At 43.5% G+C, this 21,499-nt stretch overlaps 1 protein-coding gene across 1 annotated transcript; it reads left to right on the top strand.

The window, feature by feature from the left end:
• The first annotated feature begins 2,295 nt into the window (after nucleotides 1–2,295).
• Nucleotides 2,296–8,881, top strand: HUS1 (HUS1 checkpoint clamp component). The gene is made up of 8 exons (XM_065753056.1): nucleotides 2,296–2,384; nucleotides 2,661–2,788; nucleotides 3,328–3,504; nucleotides 4,155–4,262; nucleotides 5,137–5,211; nucleotides 6,624–6,723; nucleotides 7,059–7,190; nucleotides 8,528–8,881. Exons 1-8 carry the CDS (start codon nucleotides 2,333–2,335, stop codon nucleotides 8,608–8,610), a joined length of 855 nt encoding a protein of 284 aa, XP_065609128.1. The 5' UTR covers nucleotides 2,296–2,332; the 3' UTR covers nucleotides 8,611–8,881.
• Nucleotides 8,882–21,499: the final 12,618 nt, after the last annotated feature.

Below are 21,499 nucleotides of genomic sequence, written 5' to 3' on the forward strand. Positions count from 1 at the left end.
TTCCCTGGGCAGCCTGAAGTCTGCTCTCCCCATATCGAGGGGTGGCAGAAGGGCAATGAGAGTCCAAGGAGCTGGGAGAGGACAGAATCAGGACAGACTGGTGAAAGAGATACTCCATACCACATGATATCACATGGAAGGAGAGTTTTGAAGGCGATAGTTCATCTCTCTCGTTTGTTTTCTGTTTCTCTCCTCCATCACACTGGGAAGGGGAGGAGTGAGCAAATGACTGTGTGGTTCTTAGCCATCTGCTGGTTTATATCAGCATATCATGCTATTGCAGCTAGTCTAGTGGTAATCCTGAATCTGTTATGCCTGTCAATTCAATAAATTATCTGTTCTTTTTAAATGTTTGTGAATCTGTCCAGTGAAAATCCTGGGGGACTCTGGAAGACCAGGGTTTGTAACCTATTCAGTGAAAGCCATTCTGGAAGGGCTCTGGCAAGCTTAAACTTAAAAGTATATTCAGTGCAATGGCAGCAATCCAAGAACCTGAATCTGGCCCTTATTAGAGGGGGAGTAATGAAAAGAAGGAGGGTTTACTCACTGTTTCTGCTGCAGGGGGTTCCTGAGATTTGAGAAAAATTTCTTGAGACAAGAGGGCAAGCAATCCATCCTGGTCTTTGGATTAATAAGTTTGTTGAGGGGATACTGAAAAATTTTGCTCTGAGTTGAGCTCTTTGAACTTCACTTCAGGTAATGTCAGTGTTTGGAAAAGCAACTGACAAAGCTCTGCTCCTCTGTGATTCTACACAGGCAGATTCTACAAAGCTTTCTGTCACTGAAATCTGGGAATTAAACTCACAAATGACAGATTAGAAAGCTGATGTTACTGTACTGCAGCAGAGGATGCATGGAGGATCACTCCTCCTAGTATGCAAACCTAGGAGCTAAACCACACTGATCATATACACTCAACATGTGAATATTCATACAATTTCCATGAAGTGCCTGCTTATTCCTAGGATCGCTATACTATTAAAATCTAATATTACGCCTATACTATGCTAATACACGGTTCTTGCAAGGGGTCTTTGGTGGTCATGGAGTTCCACAAGGAGTTTCTATTGGAGTGGATTGATTCTGCATTAGAAGACAAGCATTTTCTTTCATGGTCTCTACCGCCATCTAGCGGCTTTCATCCATGCTAACAACCTTTTTCGGGGGTCTTTTTACTTCATTGGGGGTCTCTTTACCACTTGTCCTTTAGAAGAACTCTCCACATTATCACATGCTCAGTAGACAGTAAAGGAATCACAGAAATTAGGGAGATGGAGTAATTTATAGGTGTGAAGATTGCAGCTCTTGTCTGTGCAGCCACCTGGAATAAGTCAGACGCCCACTCCCAAACAGTGATAGTGCCGTTACAAATTAGAAGTGTTTGACAAGGAAAGCTACTCAATTTTGTTGCTTGGACAGACAGTATATTTTGTTTTCAGTGAAAGAAAACATAAGAAGTTAATGAATTTGCAATGCAAATGTTTAGCTAGTAACAATTTATGTTTGGTCAGCACCAATATGTTTGATTAAGCGACAGGAAGACGCTTAAGTACCTGAAGTACTCAGCTAATGAGGAACCAGGGGAGGAAAAAAGATAAACGTCGGGTAATGAGGTATAAAAGATGTAATATTGTTCTTGTGTGTGCTCCCATTTGCAGGATGCCCACCACTGCAATTGCAAATTAAACATTTCATTACCAGAGATCCTGTCTCCTAAAATTATTTCAGAAATTTTTCTGGCACTATTCATCCAAGTGTTGTGTGCTAAATAGGTCAGATCCCATATTTGGTCAAGAAATTAATTATTAAAAATTTGGCTTCTGGTTAAGTTTCTAGTTATCACACCGACCTGGTTCTGGTGCCTATAGTATCATCAACCCTAGCAGGATACAATGTAACCTCCTCAGTGCCTGTGGCCCTCCCTAGATAGAATGTCAGTTTGCTGAAGACTCACAATTAATTCCCAGGTATCACTCCCTCGCGGCGCACGGTGGCTGAAACCGTAGTTTCTCACGGGCCAGAAGCAACTCTTTCCTGGCTGTACCTGACGCTGAAGTGCTTCTTGCTGGTGGAATACCCTCCTCTGGTAACGCCAGCTGGGGCACCTGCAGGAAACGCAACGGCTGACACCGACTCCCAGCCGGCCACCTACCTCCAGCCCCACTTCCACGTACAGCAGCCTGCCGCCCAGCACCCTTCCGCTCCAGTCCCGTCTGTTCCAGTCCGGACCTTCCGTCCGACCCTCCCTTCCCGCCGAGCCGCGCGCGCAGGCCAACCTATGGCTTTATAGTTGAAGGGGCGGCGTGGGGTCGCTGCGGTGTTATTTGTGGCTATGCGCTTTAGAGCAAAGATCGTGGATCTTGCCTGTCTGAACCACTTCAGCCGTGAGTACGCCGGGGCGGGGTATAAGGACTGGCCTGAGCTACCCTTTCCGAGGAAACGGGAGAGGGAGGGCTGTGCTGGTTGGCATTCTCCAGTCACTCTGTGCTCGTGGGGCTCAGGCCGTGGGGGGAGTGGCGGCGTGAAGTTGTTGGCTTTGCCTCGGTGTGTTGGGGGATTTCTGCAGTAGCGCGAGTTGTGGTTTTGTCTGTAGAGGTTTCTCCCCCTCCACCGTGGTGCACAGTATGGAGCAGTGTGTGCTGTCCCCTCTACCCCACCAGGTGTAGTAAACACGATTGCAAAGTTAGCCAAGGCCTGCACCCTGCGTCTGACTGTGAGCAAGCTGTATTTCATCCTGTCCGACAGAGTTGCAAATGGAGGAGTCAGTATGTGGTGTGAGCTCTGCCAGGTAAGCCAGGGAAATTAAACATCCACACTGCACTGAAAAATAGCGCATATAGTCAGATCTCCTTTACAAGGTGTTTCTTGTAAGTATAGCCCTTACCTGAGGTGTCTCAAGATCTGGCGTAGCCTGTCTAGCTATCTAGCTATCTTGCTGTCTAGCAAGGTGTTCTGTTTTGCAAGACTGCCTTTCAGTTGTGCAGGGCTAGTGTTTTGGGCTAGGCACTGCTTTTCCTTGGATATCAGTCCTGCATAAGGATTCAGTATGCACTGGCCTGCAAAGGGCCTGCCCAGAACTGAAAACAGTGAAGCATAACTCACCCCTCCTACCACATATTTTGAGGACTCCTGGGTGCTGGGGGAGAATCTGAAGTTAATAGTTTCACATCTGAAGCTGTGGGCCTCCATCTTCACATAGCCTTTATCGATTCCTGCAGATTATGCTGGGCAGATGATACCTGCTGTAACCATCAAAGGTATGTTAAGTTGAAGTGGTTATTCCTTTTTTTTTAATTTGCTTTTTTTCTCAAATATCAAACCTCGCAGGGGAATTTCTTTGATGAATTTCAGATGGAAGGAGTAGCTGCAGATCACAATGAAATATATTTAGAGCTCATGCCTGACAACCTGTCAAGAGCATTAAAAACTGCCCAGAGTGCAAAGGCAGTGAAGATCAAGTTGACTAACAAGTACTCTCCCTGTCTCAAAGTTGCTGTGGAACTAGTAAGTGCAATAATGCTTTTGTCATCATCGTTATTACCTTAAAACTATTCAAAAGTAAGTGCATTTCTCAAGATCAACTTGTAGCTTTAGTAGTCTTCAGTGTAATTCTAGAAAACCAAGAAAAATCATGGCATTTTTCCTGTTTCCTGCCTTTCCTACCATCATAGTTGCTAACAGGTAATACCAGAATTGTATTTTCAAATGATAAGAAAGGAGTGGGGTGGAATAAAAGCCATGTGACTAAAACAGCTTTGTCCAATATCTTTGTCAACCTTTCTCTATTTTTCCATTCTCTAAATTTTCTGTGGTCTGTTGCCTTCTTATTGAAGCTCTTAGACTACACCAAAACCTCTTGCACCTCTGGTTTTGCTTTTGCTTGTCTCACTATTCAATTTAAAGGAGAACATCAGAGGTTTTTGTTGTTCTTGTTCACACTTCTTCACAATTTAAGGTTAGTTCATAGGTAGAAATGACTCTCCTGAATTCAAAAGGATAATCAGCTTAATTAGAAGACCTAAGGAAAATAAGCAAGTGGAACTGGGTATCTAGGGTAGTTGTATCTAATTTTTTCTCAGTCTGAGTCTGAAAAATTTAGATTCAGAATTTAAGTCCTGTTTTTGACTTAAAAAGTATTTTCTGTCTCTCTCAAGCCATCCTTATCAAGGAGCAGTAGGATTGTGACGCATGACATTCCTGTGAGGGTTATTCCCAGAAGACTGTGGAATGACTTCAGAGAGCCCAGTGTGCCAGACTTTGAAGTAAGCCTCTGTTTTTATATTTCCTACAGTGTGAGAAGGTTCATATTGCCATGGATTTTACTGGCAGTGGGTTTTGGAGAAGAAAAGGAGCAGAAAAGGGAAAGCTAGAGGCTTGGAAAGGGATAGGATGTAACTTAACATCTTGACAAGAGCCTCAAACCATTAAAGATGGAGCGGAGAGTTAAAAGTTGCTGCTGTGTTAATTGGGATGAGGCAATGGAGAAGCAAAGGACTGGCATAGTTTTGTACGGGAGTATCTCCAAAATACAAAGGTTTGTGATTATTTTGTATGATTTAACCTGTTAGATACCAAGTAGCCCAAGTAACTCTGCCAGGTATGCAGATTATATGTATATGTTTTTCCTCATGTTTTTTTTAATATCTTTTTTGTATCCTTTTTAACTTTTGAGCAGAGTTTCAACAATAGGTCTTTGTGCAAATTGTGTTCCTATTTGAAAATAAAGTCTCTGTTACCTCCATAGATAAGATTAGTTCAAATCTGAAGATGTAAAGACACAGTAGAAACTTGATGTGTTCTGTTATTTCAGATTTACACTGATGCAGTTTCAGAAATGATAGGCTATATTAACTCTTAACTTCTCAGTTACACAGATGTAGATTCATGTGAGAATTTGATCTATACAAAATGTCTATCCTCTATTTTCAACACAGATCTTGGATTGTGTGTCTGTAGTAATTGCTAGAGGGAGAGAGTTATTTTGTTCTTGGATTGCTCACTGATTTTAGTTAAATACTGTTTCTTCCACTCAGCATGTAGCTGTGGAGTCCAAAATAAGGTTGTACTTGAAGGGGAACTAGGGCATTACAGATGAAATACTGTCATGAATGTAGGTCTTCATTTATGTCTCTCTAGGTCAGTATTTACCTACCATTGCTGAAAACAATGAAGAGTATTGTAGAGAGAATGAAGAATCTCAGCAATTGCATCGTAAGTTAAGGCACTCAAGTCTATATCCTACAGGCCTCTTTATATCTTGGTTATAAGACTTTTCCCTGTTGCCTGAACTCACGCCTCTGTTATATTTTGCTTTTTTTGGATGAAATAGATGTTGAGTTAAAGGTACCTGAAGACTGTGTAAGGGGACGAAGGGAAATGATGAAGGGAATGATGGAATTTGTTTTAGGACTGACAGCAAAGAGCTTGTACAGGGCCTCGGTTGTGGTTTTTTTTTTTTGTTTTTTTTTTTTTACTGAATTCCAGAAAGAATGCAGTGGAAGTATTTACATGCAACAAAAGCACCGTATATAATTGCTTTGTTTCCAGAGTTGGGGATCTCTTATTACATAGTATAGCTGTATGATTGGGTTGATCTCTGGACTGTAGCAACACTCAGAAGGGGTAGTATATCAACACAGGTCATAATGTTCTTTCAAAGTTCCTAACCTCCTTTTCCAAAGTATGTTTATAGTCAAAACTAAGTAAAACTTTGGGAAATGTTTTTGATAGCTCTAAGGGTGGAGATACAAGGTGGAAGTACTCTACATGTTTTTCCATAATTGAAAAAGAAAAATATAAAGTGTCACAATTAATTGTTCATGTTAGATGCATCTTGGTAGTAAATTTGGTCAAGCTGAGCACTGCAAAAGCTGCTTTTTAGAAGGTCTTTCAAGCAGTAATTGGTCATTCTGTGTGCATCTCCCATTCTGTAGGAGTTTTTTGGTTGTCATATGAGCCCATTGTAAAAGTACTGAGAATTCTGATCACAGAAATCATTTGCTTGGATATGTATTGACTAAAGCCCTCTGGTTTCCCTGGGATTTTTGTAAGATAACACATTGTCTTCTTCTGGTATGATACCATTTTAAAGGATGGAATTTGAAAGCTTTCACCATGTTTCCAGAATTCCTTGCATTTCCAAGTCCTGCTCTGGTGCAACTAATGCCTGTTTTTAAGTCTTGGAAAGTGATTGCAGATTAGTTCCTCATGCATCCAATTTTCTGTATGTGTCATATGAAGTGCGTATGTGTCTTTCTGTTTCTTGAAAAGCTAGAAGAAAATGCAGCAAATGTTCTACTTCTCCAGCTTCAGTTTCTTGTTTCTAAAGGCTTTGTCTTACCACATGGACTTCCCATGGCCTACTTAATCCACAAGTAATGGGAATGATTATATTTTTCTCTTCATAGTTTGAGGGAAGTTGGTCTAGGATCATTTGCATTGGAATGATAAGAAATGTGTTTTGTAGCTCAGCATTCAAATATTTGAACTGTATTGAAGAAGTGCAGTTGAGCTGTGAAGGCACTGAAGTACTTCTGGAATCTTGAATAGAGCACCACATTATTCCTCCGTAATTCTGAAGCGTGAAAAAGGTTTGCTTAAAATTAAAATTGATTGTATTGCAGGTTATTGAAGCAAATTTGAGTGGAGAAATGAACTTAAAAATAGAAACTGATGTAGTATCTGTAACAACACATTTTAAAGATTTGGGAAATCCTCCCTGGGGTAAGTTTTGCTGTTTGTTACCTCTTATGTCTGTTTGATCTCATTACTTAAATACTGTCAATAGTACCTACCTTCTGTAAGTACTTAAAAAATACCATCAAATCCTTTGAAGTCTTCAAATGAGACCTTAAAAAAAGTGGCCAATACCCATGTTTGTGGGGCCATTTTCTTAAAGTAGTTTTGACAACTTGTTGGAATAGTGGGTTTCCACTTTTTGTTCTGCTTTTTGCTGATAGACAACCCCTTTGAATATCAGCTGTTCAGTGATTGTCAGGTGCATCCTTCTAAGTTTTGAAATCCCTTCTAATTTTTGACTAAGTGTTGTGTTCTTTCAGCATCAGAGGATGAATGCCAAAGCTCTGCTCAAGGCAGAGATCTGCAAAGCATGGCTGAAGCGCGCATAGACATCAAGAAGTTGCAGCAGCTGCTTGTAGGACAGCAAGTCAATCCCACAAAAGCTTTGTGCAGTAAGTTGAACAGTTTACAGACTATTTAAAGAAGGGATGTTTGCCATGCTTGTAAGTCTTAGGAGCATAGTGTATCTTCTGTTTTGTCACTTTGAAACTTGACTGTTTTTACTGCACCTGAGAACTTTTACTATTTCTAATTTTACTCAGTGAACATAGGGTCTTAGGTTCTCCAAGAAGAAAAAGATGATACTAAAAGTGTTCAGCCAGGGCCTTCTAAAAGTATCAATACTTAGAGTGAATAATAGAAACATGGAGTATCCTGAGCTGGAAGGTACCCACAAAAATAATCTACTCCTGGCTTCACACAAAACCACCTGAAACTTAAACTGTATATCTGAGAGTGTTGTCCAAACACTTCTTGAACTACAGCAGGCTTGGTACCATGACCACTACCCTGAGGAGCCTGTTCTTGTGCTCTGCCACCCTCTGGGGAAGAACCTTCCTAACCCAAGTTGACCCTCCTGTGATGCAGCTCTATGCTGTTCCCTCTGGTCCTGTTGCTGTCACCAAAGATATCATGTGGAAGCTGTAAGTTGCCAGGAGGTCTTCCCTCAGTCACTTCTAGGTTGAACAAAGCAAGTACCCTCATTTGTCTTGCCCTCTAGATCCTTTACCATCTTTGTTGCCTTAACACCTTTACTTAAAATGCTTTTAAACCCAGGTGAGTGGAAAAATTCTTTTTCTCCCCTCAAAAACAATTAACTTTTTTAATCATAGGCATTCCAGGTTAATACCCGACTGACTTATGGTTTTTTTTTTAATTGCCTTTGTTTTGAAGTTAAACTGATATATTTCAGAGCTGAATTATTTCCGTCTGTTTTCTGCTAGAGAAATAGATTTACTGACTTTATTTTTTTTGCCTTATGCTTTCTTACATCCAGAACCAAATTGATTCTGATACCATGTTTTTTTTACAGAGTGGGTGTTTTTAACAATCAAAAAGATGTGTTCCCCTTAAGGAGGAACTGTGCAGGGGTTTATGTTATTTTGTGAACTCTGCATGCTTTCCTCCTGGACTTCTGACTTTATAAGACTTTTCACTGTGGTTTAGTGCAGACGTGAGGGGTTTCCCAGGGTAGATTAAGTTATGGGTCTAGCGTTAAATGCCTGTGCCTTTATTTCTCTTTGGTATCAGCATTCATACGCTCCAGTAATTCCCTGTAGACCCTCAAGTACTTTAGTATTACAGGGTCGTATGTCTAGTCATACTCTTTACTTCAAGGTATACTCTAAAATAATGTCCTGTATCAGAACTGGCATTGTATTCTTATGATGGCATATTGTGAAGTATTTGCCATGCTTCAAACTGATGTGTTTTTTTTTCTCTTTAACAGATATCATAAGTAAAAGAATTGTCCACTTTATCTTGCTTCATGAAGATGTTTCACTTCAATATTTTATTCCAGCACTTGCCTGAATGTTTTGGAATCATAGTCATTTTCCAAGCTGAGGCATTTTCCACAAAATGGGATAGCAACTTTTCTTGGTGTTATCTGTTTGGTTTGTTAATATTTGTGATTTCCTGTGAGATAGGGAATTCTTCATTTAATAAAATTTGAGATGTAATCCAATAATTCAAGCGAATAAATGCTTTATACTGTTCTTTTGAAGTATTTGTCATCTGTGCTCGTTGAGTCACTGGGTCTGCAGAAACCTTGGGTTCTTCTTAATGGTGCTTCCAGAAGGGGCAAAGTAGGGAGGTTATTTCTTTGTTAGGAAGACTTTTTTTATTTTAATATGTAGGCTATCCAACCTGTAGATATTCAAATAGAATGTCTTCTTTTCTGAGAGAGTAAAAACAGTTTTGGGTGTTATCTTATGGTGTAGTACAGTCAGGAAGGAATTTACTGCATGTGTTTACTTGAGGTCATGCAGCACTAAGCATCAGACAGCTGTTAAATTATACCTTTTTAATTACATTGTTGAGAAGTAATTTGATTATGTTTCTTACTGCAGTGGCAGAAAATCTTGGAAGCAGGAAACTTTCAAGTTGTACACTTACTAATTATCCTGATATTTGTATTTGAGATAACTGCTGCTGAGTTAGTTATGCTTCAATAGTGTAGACTGTGTGTTTCAGTTGAAGTGCAAGTCCAGTGGGAGGTAAGTAGATGTATAATCCAGAATTGAAACTTTCTGGACTGATTGTAGGTATTAGATTCTGATTGGTATTATTACCCAACTCAAAAACAACAATTTGGCATTGTTGGAAACTTTTGGAATCAATGATTTTCCATCAAAGATCTTGAAGAAGCAGCAATTTTAATTTTTTTTTTTTTAATTCAGTATTGCAGTAGTGGGTGCTGCAAATGTCCCTTGTGGCAGGGACAAAAACTCACAATGAATCAGTGATCCTGATCCCCTATTGGCTAGGTGCTCCAGGCTCACAATCTATGTGATGCATTTGCTAATCAATTTCTGCATGTAAGGACTATCACTAGCCTATTGTTTTTAAGATCACTTTGTACTTTTCTATGGATTCAGGAAGGTGATGTTCCTTGAAGCTGTCATACTTGTTTTATTGCATGCCAGGCTTACCAAAGCCATGTTTAAGAAAGAATGTTGTGCTGCTATTCAGTGAGACCTGAACAGGCTTGAGAGTTGTGCAGAGAAGAAACGGATGAGATTTAACAAAAGCAAGTCTTGCCCCTAGGGAGGAATAGGTGCATGCACCAGTACAGGTTGGGGGATGACCTACTGGAGATGAGCTTGCAGAGTGGGATCTTGGGGTCCTGGTAACCTGGGGTGCAATAAAAAGAGCATGGCCAGCAGGTCAATAGAGCTGATTCTTCCCCTCTCCTTTGCCCTGGTGAGGCCTCACATGGAGTATTGTGTCCAGTTCTGAGCTCCCTGGTGCAAAAAAGACAGGCATCTCTTGGATAGAGTACAGCAGAATGCCACAAAGGTGATAAAGGGCTGGAGCACCTCCCCTACGAGGAAAGGCTGAAAGACCTAGGTCTGTTCAGCCTTAAGAAAAGAAGACTCACAGGGGATCTGATCCTTGCCTATCTAAGATGCAGGAAGCAAAGAGATAAGAACAGACCTTTCTCAGTGTGTGGTGATAGGACGAGGGGAAATGGCCACAAAGTGAAGCATAGGAAGTGTTTCACAAATGTAAGAACTTCTTTGCAGTAAGGGTGGTGGAGTACTGGAACAGGCTTCTGTAGGGCAAATAATTCTAAAGAAAGGAATTCAGATGGAATAGTACAGAGGATGGTATATTTCCATATGGCTTTATACAGATGGTACACAGACTACTGGAAAAGGAAGGCTCACCTTTACAATGGTCAGGGCGTGCTGATGACTCCACTAGTGAGAGATCTCCAACAATAGATCCTTCCTCGTGGTGGTCAGCCCTTAAATGGGATCTGGGAGAGGTGGAGCCAGACTCCACCCCTTCCAATCACACAGGTCAATTACCTTCACCTGTGCCCCTGCAGCTGACTCAGTGCTTGCCTCAGGTGATCAATCAGTGGTTCAGGCCTTGATTCAACATTTCCCATACAGCTGCCCAGAGTAGTTGTGGAGTCTCCTTCTCTGGAGATGAGTTCAAGATCTGCCTGGTTGCTTACCTGTGTAACCTGCTGTAGAGAGCCTGTTCTGACTGTGCAGTTGGACTAAATGATCTCTAGAGGTCCCTTCCAGACCCTACAATTCTGTGATTCTGTAACCTTAATGCACTGTTGGTGGTTGTAGACAATTAGTCCTGGGACTCCCACTAAAGATACAGCTAGAGATTGCTTCCTCCTTTGATAATAGGTTTACATTTCTATTACAGTTGCATCTAATTGTAGTGCTGCCTTTTTTGATTCCTGTCCTCTGGTGATAAAGGAACAGTTATAAGGGGCCATGACTACAGTTATTCTTCCCAAAGTGTAGGGGCTGCATATGGCAATATCAGGAAAAAAAAGGAGTATGCAGCTTGCCTGTGGAGAAAGAACCGTCCCATTGGCAAGGCTGTATGTGCTGAGGTATAAGATATATTCATAATCTCATTACACAGTAATTTTGAATTAGTTAATTATGAGAGCTTAGTGCATTTCACTACCTGAGTATGTGATGCACAGGTTACATTTGTTAACCTAAATGTATATGTTTTGGAACTCCACTGAGTAACTACCTCCCTCCCCCAGCTATGGATCATCCCATATGTGATGTTACTGTCTGACAAGAAACAATCTTACCCACGTATAGTCCTAGGTAAATATAACTTACTTCCTTCTCCAGGTTGGGGGTTACTTATGCAAGGCATTCCCATCAGCAACTCATAGGGAAATAACCCTACGTTTCCTAGATTTTGCCTTTATTTGGGCCAGGTCCAAAGGTAGCAATCTGATCCAAAATAAGCAAGTTTCCATCACCAGTTTCAGAAGGTGTTTCTTTATTTCCCTATTCATTCATTCTACCTTCCCTTAACTCTTGAGTGTGCCAAAGTGTGTGCAAATCTGTGCAAATCCCATTGCATCCTCAACATAGTAATGGTTCACTGCCTTCAATAGGAAAGCAACAGCCCTCATGGGCTAACACTTTTCTTCTTTAAGTTAATAACTTTCTTATCTTTTGGCATTGTTTAGCTTACACTTCTCAAAAAAATATAACACTTCAGCTCTTAAATAAGAACTGAATAAAACAGAATTATGTTCAAACATATGGCCAGATGTGCTTATAAACCTGCTCTGTTCAGAAACAAGTTTGGGTTTAACTGTAACAAAACAGACTGGGCCCATTTTCCTGCAATTCTGAGGGATCATTGAATTATCAAATCATAGATGTTATGGTTTTATGATTTTTGTTGTATTATTGATATTCCACATCATAACATCATGTGGTGTATTGGGAGTTAAATGCTCCAGCTCTGTGGATCGTCGATAGTTCTGGGTGTACCTGTCTCAGAAGAGAACTACATTCCCCAGAGGACTTTGCGATGCTTTGCATTTTTACATATTTCCGCCCAGAGGGAAAGATAAAAACTGTCTGCGGTCATGGGACTCTCTCTTCCCTTCGGGATCGAGCTCAGCAGTGGGTGTTTGTTGCAGCCGTCCGCCTTCAAGCGTTAGCATAAGGCCTTCGGTTTATCGGACACTCTCTCTCTTGCTCATTTTATTTGATTCATTTGCCTCAATTCCAATTATATAATATTATATTGTGTTATTTTCCTTTCTGATATCTTATTTAGTAAATTAGCTTTCCTCCTCAGATCGTTGCTGCTGTTTTGTTCTTAGGCCCATCTCCCTTCTCTTTTTTCCCTTTCCCCTTCCCCCGGGGTGTGGGCCTGTGGGTCCCCTGCCTCAATTGTCACGGTACCGGGTCAAACTGTCCCGCAAACTGGTGACATTTTTGGCGCCCAACGTGGGGCACGACTAGCTGCCTTAGCTGGGCAGAGACATACTTTTAGAGTGAATCTCTGTCTCTTGTTAGGAAGCTTATCTGTACTGCAGGTCCTGTACGGCAAAACACGACCTTGAAGTCCAGGCATACTGCCAGTTCTGGGATATTTGTAAACTTTTTGGGTGCCGCCAGCTTGTTAGAGTAAAAGAAAAAAAAATAAAAAAATTACTGTTTCTGTTAAAACTGCCCTTACAGGGATTGTATTTCATTGCTTTTTCCCTTTTAACGCTCAAAACGTAGTGGGACTTGGTTAAGCTTGCCATTCTGATTCAAGGAGTCTGGTCCCTATATGACAAACTAAAAGCAGTGATGGAGGCACCTACCAGATACCTGGGCACCCCGGCTAATGTAACAAACGATACCATGTTAACAAACCAAACAATATTTGAATGGGTGTCCAGGTCCTCCTCTCAGTTCCTTATGAATTTTCAAGATTACAGCTTAGAGACTATGTTAGCGTTTGAGATATTAGTCCTCCTGAATGTACTCTCTGTAATAGGATTTTACATCGCATGGAGGAAGCTTTTCCCAGAAACAGAGAATGTTGAATGGCAGGGAAAGTGGAGAGTTTTAGGAAAGAAATTAGAAGCATGGGGACCCCCGGTGCCATGGGATTTTACTCCTGAACACTTGCAGGATCCTGAGGAGCTAGGCCTGTATCTGAGTAATGGGTGTTGCGGCTCAGAAAGATCTGAGGTGGAACAGCTTATCTGGGGCTTGGCTTATGCTTATTGAGGTATATATACTGTTCTGGAGAGAGAGAGTATCCAAACTGAGGCTCAGACCAAAGAGGAAAACCTCCCAGGCACATCTGACCAGCCAAAGGAAGCACTGGTATCAAAGTCGGTTGCCCCGGTGGAAGGTCAGAAATGGAAACATGTGTCCTCACGCCTAGAACGCAAAGAAGAGGTGGCGAAAGAAGAGGAAGATACAGGCGAGGGGTAGGCCTCAGCACCATCACCACCAAGAAAGGCAACAAAGAAAAGTGAGAGGCATGGACATAGTGATGATGAGGATGATGAGAGAGTCAAAGTTACCACGTTTCGTCGACCCATGAAAATGTCTGAGATCCAAGGCTCAAGAAAGGAGTTTATTCGACATCTGGGTGAGAGAATTACAACACAGACCAACAACCAGTGAAGTTGTTCCTGTCACTACAGGTAACCAATAGAGGGGCCCTGCCCTCAGCCAGAGGAGGGAGAGGGATAATAGAGTGTATTGGACTGTGTGGATTCGGTGGCCTGGCACATCAGAACCACAAAAATATGAGGCACTGGTGGACACTGGTGCACAATGTACTCTAATGCCTTTGAGTTATAAAGGGACAGAACTGATCTATATCTCTGGAGTGACTGGGGGCTCTCAGGAATTGTCTGTGTTGGAGGCAGAAATAAGCCTCAGTGGTAAAGACTGGCAAAAAAAATGTATTGAGACTTGCCCAGGGGCTCCATGTATACTTGGTATTGATTACCTCAAAAGGGAATATTTTAAGGATCCCAAACGGTATTGATGGGCTTTTGGATTAGCTGCTGTGGACACAGATAACATTAAGCAGCTGTCTGCTTTGCCTGGCCTGTCAAAAGATCCGTCTGTTGTGGGGTTGCTACAAGTGGAGGAGCAACAGGTACCAATTGCTACAAAAACAGTGCACAGACGGCAGTACCGCACCAACAGGGATTCCTTGCTCCCCATTCATAACTTGATCCGTCAGCTAGAGAGACAGGGAGTGATCAGCAAAACTCACTCACCATTCAACAGCCCCATATGGCCGGTGCGTAAAGCCAGTGGAGAATGGAGGCTGACGGTAGATTACCGTGGCCTGAATGAAGTCACACCCCCACTGAGTGCTGCTGTGCCGGACATGCTACAACTCCAGTACAAACTGGAGTCAAAAGCAGCCAAGTGGTATGCCACTATTGACACTGCCAATGCATTCTTTTCTATTCCTTTGGCCACAGAGTGCAGACCACAGTTTGCTTTCACCTGGAGGGGCGTTCAGTACACCTGGAACCGTTTGCCCCAGGGGTGGAAACACAGCTCAACCATTTGCCATGGGCTGATTCAAACCACACTGGAACAGGGTGGGGCACCTGAGCACCTCCAGTACATTGATGACATTGTTGTGTGGGGTGATACAGCAGAGGAAGTTTTTAAAAAGGGAGAGCGAATAATCCAAATTCTTCTGGGTGCTGGTTTTGCTATTAAACGGAACAAAGTGAAGGGACCTGCCCAAGATATTCAGTTCCTGGGAGTAAAATGGCAAGATGGACGTCATCACATTCCAGGAGATGTGATTGACAAAATCACCAGTATGTCACCACCCACTAGCAAGAAAGAGACACAGTCTTTTCTGGGTGTAGTAGGTTTTTGGAGGATGCACATCCCAAACTACAGCCTCATAGTAAGCCCCCTCTTTCAGGTGACCCAAAAAAGAATAATTTTGTATGGGGTCCTGAACAGCAGCAGGCCTTTGAGCAAATTAAGCAGGAGATAGTCCGTGCTGTGGCCCTGGGGCCAGTACGGATGGGACAGGACGTAAAAAACATCCTCTACACTGCTGCTGGAGAGGAAGGTCCCACTTGGAGTCTGTGGCAAAGAGCCTCTGGGGAGACCCGAGGCCGACCCCTTGGATTTTGGAGCAGAGTGTGCAGGGGTTCAGAGGAGTGCTACACTCCAACTGAGAAGGAGATTTTGGCAGCATATGAGGGGGTTTGGGCTGCCTCTGAAGTAATTGGCACTGAGACACAGCTTCTCCTGGCACCTTGGTTGCCAGTGCTGAACTGGATGTTCAAAGGAAAGGTTCCCCCCACCCATCATGCTACTGATGCCACCTGGAGTAAGTGGATTGCACTGATTACACAGCGAGCTCAGATGGGGAACCTCAACCGTCCAGGAATCCTGGAGGTGACCATGGACTGGCCTGAAGGCAAGAAATTTGGAACATCCCCATCAGAGGAGATACCACGTACTAAAGAGGCCCCACCATATAATGAACTACCAGAGAATGAAAAGACGTATGCCTTCTTCACTGATGGATTGTGTCGTATCGTTGGGAAGCATCGCAGATGGAAGGCTGCTGTGTGGAGCCCCACACGAGGAGTTGCAGAGGCCACCGAAGGAGAAGGAGAGTCAAGACAATTTGCGGAGATAAAGGCTGTCCAGCTGGCCTTAGATGTGGCTGAACGGGAGAGGTGGCCAATGCTGTATCTTTACACTGACTCTTGGATGGTGGCAAATGCTTTACGGGGGTGGTTGCAGCAGTGGGAACAGGACAACTGGCAACGGAAGGGTAAACCTATTTGGGCTGCTGAACTGTGGAAAGACATTGCTGCCCGAACAAAAAAGTTGGGTGTAAAGGTGCGTCATGTAGATGCTCATGTGCCCAAGAATCGAGCTACTGAAGAGCAGAGAAATAACCATCAGGTAGATCGAGCTGCCAGAATTGAGGTGTCTCAGATCGATTTGGACTGGCAGAACAAAGGAGAGCTATTTTTAGCTTGGTGGGCCCATGAGACCTCAGGCCATCAAGGAAGGGATGTGACCTATAAGTGGGCTAGAGATTGAGGGGTGGACCTAACTATGGATGCCGTTGCACAGCTTATCCATGACTGTGACACATATGCCATAATTAAACAGTCCAAGAGGATGAAACCTCTCTGGCAGGAAGGGCAATGGGAAAAGTATAAATATGGGGAGGTGTGGCAGGTTGATTATATCACCTTGCCACGAGCTCGCGATGGTAAGCGTTACGTGCTCACCATGGTGGAGGCGACCACTGGGTGGCTTGAGACATACGCAGTACCCCATGCTACCGCCCGAAACACCATCTTAGGGCTCGAGAAACAAGTCCTGTGGCGACATGGCACTCCAGAGAGAATTGAGTCCAATAATGGGACTCATTTCAAAAATTTTCTTGTGGATATATGTGTCAAAGAACACGGCATTGAATGGATCTACCATATCCCCTACCATGCACCAGCTGCTGGTAAGATCAAGCGCTACAACGGGTTGTTAAAAACCACATTGAGAGCAATGGGTGGCGAGACATTCAAGCACTGGGAGAAGCATCAGGCAGAAGCCACCTGGTTGGTCAACAGTATGGGATCAGTCAACCGAGAGGGTCCTACACAGTCCAGCTCCCTACAGACCATAGAGGGAGATAAGGTCCCTGTGGTACATGTAAGGAGCATGTTGGGAAAAGCGGTGTGGGTCCTTCCAGCCTCTGGAAAGGGCAAACCCCTTTGTGGAACCGTTTTTGCACAGGGACCTGGGTGCACCTGGTGGGTAATGGATAAAAATGGGGACGTCCAGTGTGTCTCACAAGGGAATTTGATATTGGAGGAATGCAGTCTGTAATTACATGTATATATATGTATATATATATGTTTCTATGTAACTTAAGTTATTATTGTTTTGGTTATGTATAGATGTGTGTTAAGCATGATGTGATGATGTGGAATAAGGGGTGGAATGTTGTGGTTTTGTGGTTTTGATGCCGGTATTCCACATCAGAGCATCATGCAGCAGTGAAGGAGTTAATGCTGCTGGGAGCAGCAGAGGTGTGGAGCTCCGCCCCGGATGCCAGGCAGGCGCTCTGCCTGGGCGAGTTCCTCTGGGCTGCTGTGGATGTTCAGCACGTGAGCTTCCCTTGCAGTTTCCTCCTTAAGGTAAGCTCACAGCTTTTGGTTTGGAAATTTTATGTCTCTCTCAATTGTTCAATTTTATTAGATTTAGTAAAGTTACCGTTTTTTCTCAGATCGTGCCGTTGTCTTCCTGTAGACCCATCTCTTCCTGCTGTTTCCCCCTCCCCCCCCCCCCCATCGCGGCTCTGCTCGGGCGGCCGCGTGGCCACTGACACAGTTTCTTAATCTCTCCTCTCTCCTTTCTCGGTTTCCCTTGGGTCACTGTTCAGTACACCTGGAACCGTTTGCCCCAGGGGTGGAAGCACAGCCCAACCATTTGCCATGGGCTGATTCAAACCACACTGGAACAGGGTGGGGCACCTGAGCATCTGCAATACATTGATGACATTGTTGTATGGGGCAATACAGCAGAGGAAGTCTTTGAGAAAGGAGAGCAGATTATCCAAATTCTCCTATGAGCTGGCTTTGCTATCAAGTGAAGCAAAGTGAAAGGGCCTGCACAAGAAATTCAGTTCCTAGGTTTAAAGTGGCAAGATGGACGTTGTCACATCCCAACAGATGTGACTGACAAAGTTACTGCCATGTCTCCACCCACCAGTAAGACAGAAACCCAAGCTGGGTTTTCTGGAACTGGTGACAATAGAATAGCTTTGGTTCAAAGAGTCCTCAACGAGAGGTCTGCCACAGGCAGGGTTATCAACAACTAGATCAAGTACTAGATCATGTTGACCAGGGCTCCATCCAGCCTGGCCATGAACACCTCCAGGTTCCACAACCTCTCTGGGCAGCCACTTCTAACACATCACCTCACCCCAGTGAGGGGGCTAATATTACTGCTACCTTTAAAGGCTTTCTGACACTTGAGTGTCCATTACCAAATGTTTCTCCCCCAAGTCTTTTAGAGTATCATATTGAGACCTTAGCAGGAGTGTGTAGTTTGGTATTCACAACCTGCAACAAGGCATCATCCAAAGGAAGAATGTACATTCCTGGAAACTGGATGTACATTCCTGAAAATTGGATGTACATTCCTGAAGAATGTACATTCCTGGAAATTCCCCATCTACAAGAAAGGCCGTAAGGAAGACCCGGGGAACTACAGGCCTGTCAGCCTGACCTCGGTATCAGGGAAAGTTATGGAGCAGATGATCTTGAGGGAGATCACATGGCACGTCCATGGCAATAAAGGGATCAGACCCAGCCAGCATGGGTTCACCTGGGGCAGGTCATGCTTGTCCAACGTCATCTCCTTCTATGACTGGGTGACCAGACAGGTAGATGAGGGAAAGGCTGTTGATGTAGTCTACCTGGACTTCAGCAAGGCCTTTGACACGGTCTCCCACAGTATTCTCCTAAAGGAAACTGGCAGCCCATGGTGTGGACAGGTTCACTCTTCTCTGGGTGGAGAACTGGCTCGAGGGCCGTGCCCAGCGGGTAGTAGTTAATGGAGTTAAGTCCAGCTGGCGTCCTGTTACGAGTGGTGTCCCCCAAGGGTCAGTTTTGGGGCCCATCTTGTTTAATATCTTTATTGATGACCTAGATGAGGGAATTGAGTGTACCCTCAGTAAGTTTGCAGATGACACCAAGTTGGGAGGATGTGTCAAACTGCCTGAGGGTAGGGAGGCCCTTCAGAGGGATTTGGATAGGCTGAACAGCTGGGCTGAGCTCAATGGGATGAGGTTCAATAAGACCAAGTGCCGGGTCTTGCACTTTGGCCACAATAACCCCATGCAATGCTATAGGCTTGGGGCAGAATGGCTTGAAGAATGTAGAGAGGAAAAGGACCTGGGGGTGTTGGTTGATGCTCGGCTTAACATGAGCTGGCAGTGTGCCCAGGTGGCCAAGAAGGCCAACAGCATCCTGGCCTGTATTTGAAATAGTGTAGCCAGCAGGAGCAGGGAGGTGATCATCCCCCTGTACTCAGCTCTGGTACGGCCGCACCTTGAGTACTGTGTTCAGTTTTGGGCCCCTCACTACAAGAAGGACATTGAGGCCCTGGAGCGTGTTCAAAGAAGGGCAACAAAACTGGTGAGGGGTCTGGAGCACAAGTCTTATGAGAAGCGGCTGAGGGAGCTGGGATTGTTTAGTCTGGAGAAGAGGAGGCTCAGAGGAGACCTTATTGCACTCTACCACTTCCTGAAGGGGGGTTGTGGTGAGGAGGGGGTGGGCCTCTTCTCCCTCATAAATAATGACAGGACGAGAGGGAATGGCCAGAAGTTGCACCGGGGAAGATTTAGATTAGACCTGAGGAAACATTTTTTTTTCTGAAAGAGTGGTCAGGCACTGGAATGGCCTGCCTAGGGAGGTGGTTGAGGCACCATCCCTAGCGCTGCTCAAGAAGCGTTTAGATGAGGTGCTAAGGGATTTGATTTAGTAGTTGGGTAGGGATGGTGATAGGAGGATGGTTGGACTAGATGATCTTGTAGGTCCTTTCCAACCTTATGAACTTATGAACTGAAAGTTCTGGAGTGTGGCAGATTGCTTCCTTCTGATTCATCCCCAACTATTGCTGTCCCTGCAAAATCTAAAATACTAGATACACAGCAATCTCTTTGGTTACTTGGGCTTTTTCTTTTGATATCTGGTATCTACCAACTCCTAGGAAATTCAGTAAACTGATCATCATACATGATGATCCTTGGTTTCTGCAGCCAGGAGTATGTCATCTACATTACAATAACAGTAAGCCTCCTTGTGAGGGTCTCTTTTTTTCCATATCTTCCAACTTTTTGGCTAATGGTTTCCCAAAAGTAGTTAGTCTAATAAAAACCAGCAGCAGGACTGTCCATGTGAGTTGAGCCTATGGTTGGTCTCTGGATTTTCCCATTCAAAGGCAGAAATTGACTCTGCATTTAGAGGTATGCAGAAGAAAGTATCCTTTAACACTCTAAACCATGTATGCCGCTCTTTCAGAGTCATTAACAAAGTGTAGAGTTTTGTCAGTGTATGTATATCCTGTATGATCTGATTAACTGCTCTCAGATTCTGCGCAAAGCTGTACCCTTTCCCATTTGGTTTCTTAACTGGTAGTATAGATGTGTTGTACTCAGATTCGCATTCTAGTGGATGGAACTTCATAAATTTCGATATTAGCTCTGAAAGTCTTTGCCTGGCTTCTATTTTAATTAGGTGCTGCCTTTCCTAACTGGTTTAACCCCCGACTTCAAGATTATTTTTACTGATGTAGCTTGCTTCAAGCATTCTGGAACCTCACTAGTCCAAACCAGAGGCATTCCAGCATCCTCCACTTCCTCTGGTATTTCTTCTGCTTGGGGTATGGCTTTCCATCCTTAAAGTTTATTTGTGCCTCTAAGTTACTCAACAAGTTCCTCCTTAACAGAGGTACAGGATTGTCTAGCATTTTTAGGAATTGGTGAATTACCCATTGGTGAATTTTCCTAATTTGAAATACAATGGTTGTAAAAGTGGGTAGATCTCCTTCCTCTTCTGTGGCACCAACAACATTTACAGTTTCAAGACTGAAAGTACCTTTACATGTATTTAAAATTGAATATGTGTCTGGTGTCTACTAAAAAGTCAGGTTTTTTGTTCCTCAGTTGTGTAATCAGGGTACATTTGGGGATGATTCACCCAGTCCTTTTCATTGCTTGCTACAGGACATAGTTGTTGGCAGGAGGGCAGAGGACTTGACAAAAGGGCATTGTCTCTACCAATGACCAATCCCACAGCACCTATAGCACAATTCCTACCCTATATGTTCTTTCAGGAGAGACAGGCCACCATTCTCTGCCTCTGACTCCCATTCTTAGTGGTCCTCCATGAGCCTGAATCAAAGCTGTGCTTAGTCCTCCCTCTCAGTGAGCCTGTCTAATCTCTTTCCTGATTATTATACACCTTCCATGCTTTATCCATTAACTTGTTTAAATCTCTTGTTTCTACATCATCTAAATCCTCCAAAACATACAGTGGCCAATAACAATTACAGTATTTCACCAGCTGTTGTTTGGTGTACAGATCCTCTCCTACCTCTTTCCAGTGCTTCAAGAAGCATTCCAGAAGGGATCTCCTCATTACCCCTTCCTCCAGTGAGAAAGGCTTATTACCCATTTTTGTATGGGGACTCAAACCCATTAGCCTCATTACAAACCATGGGACTTTAACCCACCCTAAACCATAAAAGAACAACAGCAATAATAGAGTACTGACAATAACAGAATACCAACAATAACAGAACAAGAAGTGGAGGACTTGAACCCCTATGCCACTTTCACTATCCATGGAGGATTTGTCCTTTGTCCATATTATAATATTCTC

The sequence above is a fragment of the Cyrtonyx montezumae genome, unplaced genomic scaffold (genome assembly GCF_038088225.1).
Source record: "Cyrtonyx montezumae isolate F1298 unplaced genomic scaffold, pur_monq_1.0 scaffold_8, whole genome shotgun sequence".
NCBI classification, from domain to species: domain Eukaryota; kingdom Metazoa; phylum Chordata; class Aves; order Galliformes; family Odontophoridae; genus Cyrtonyx; species Cyrtonyx montezumae.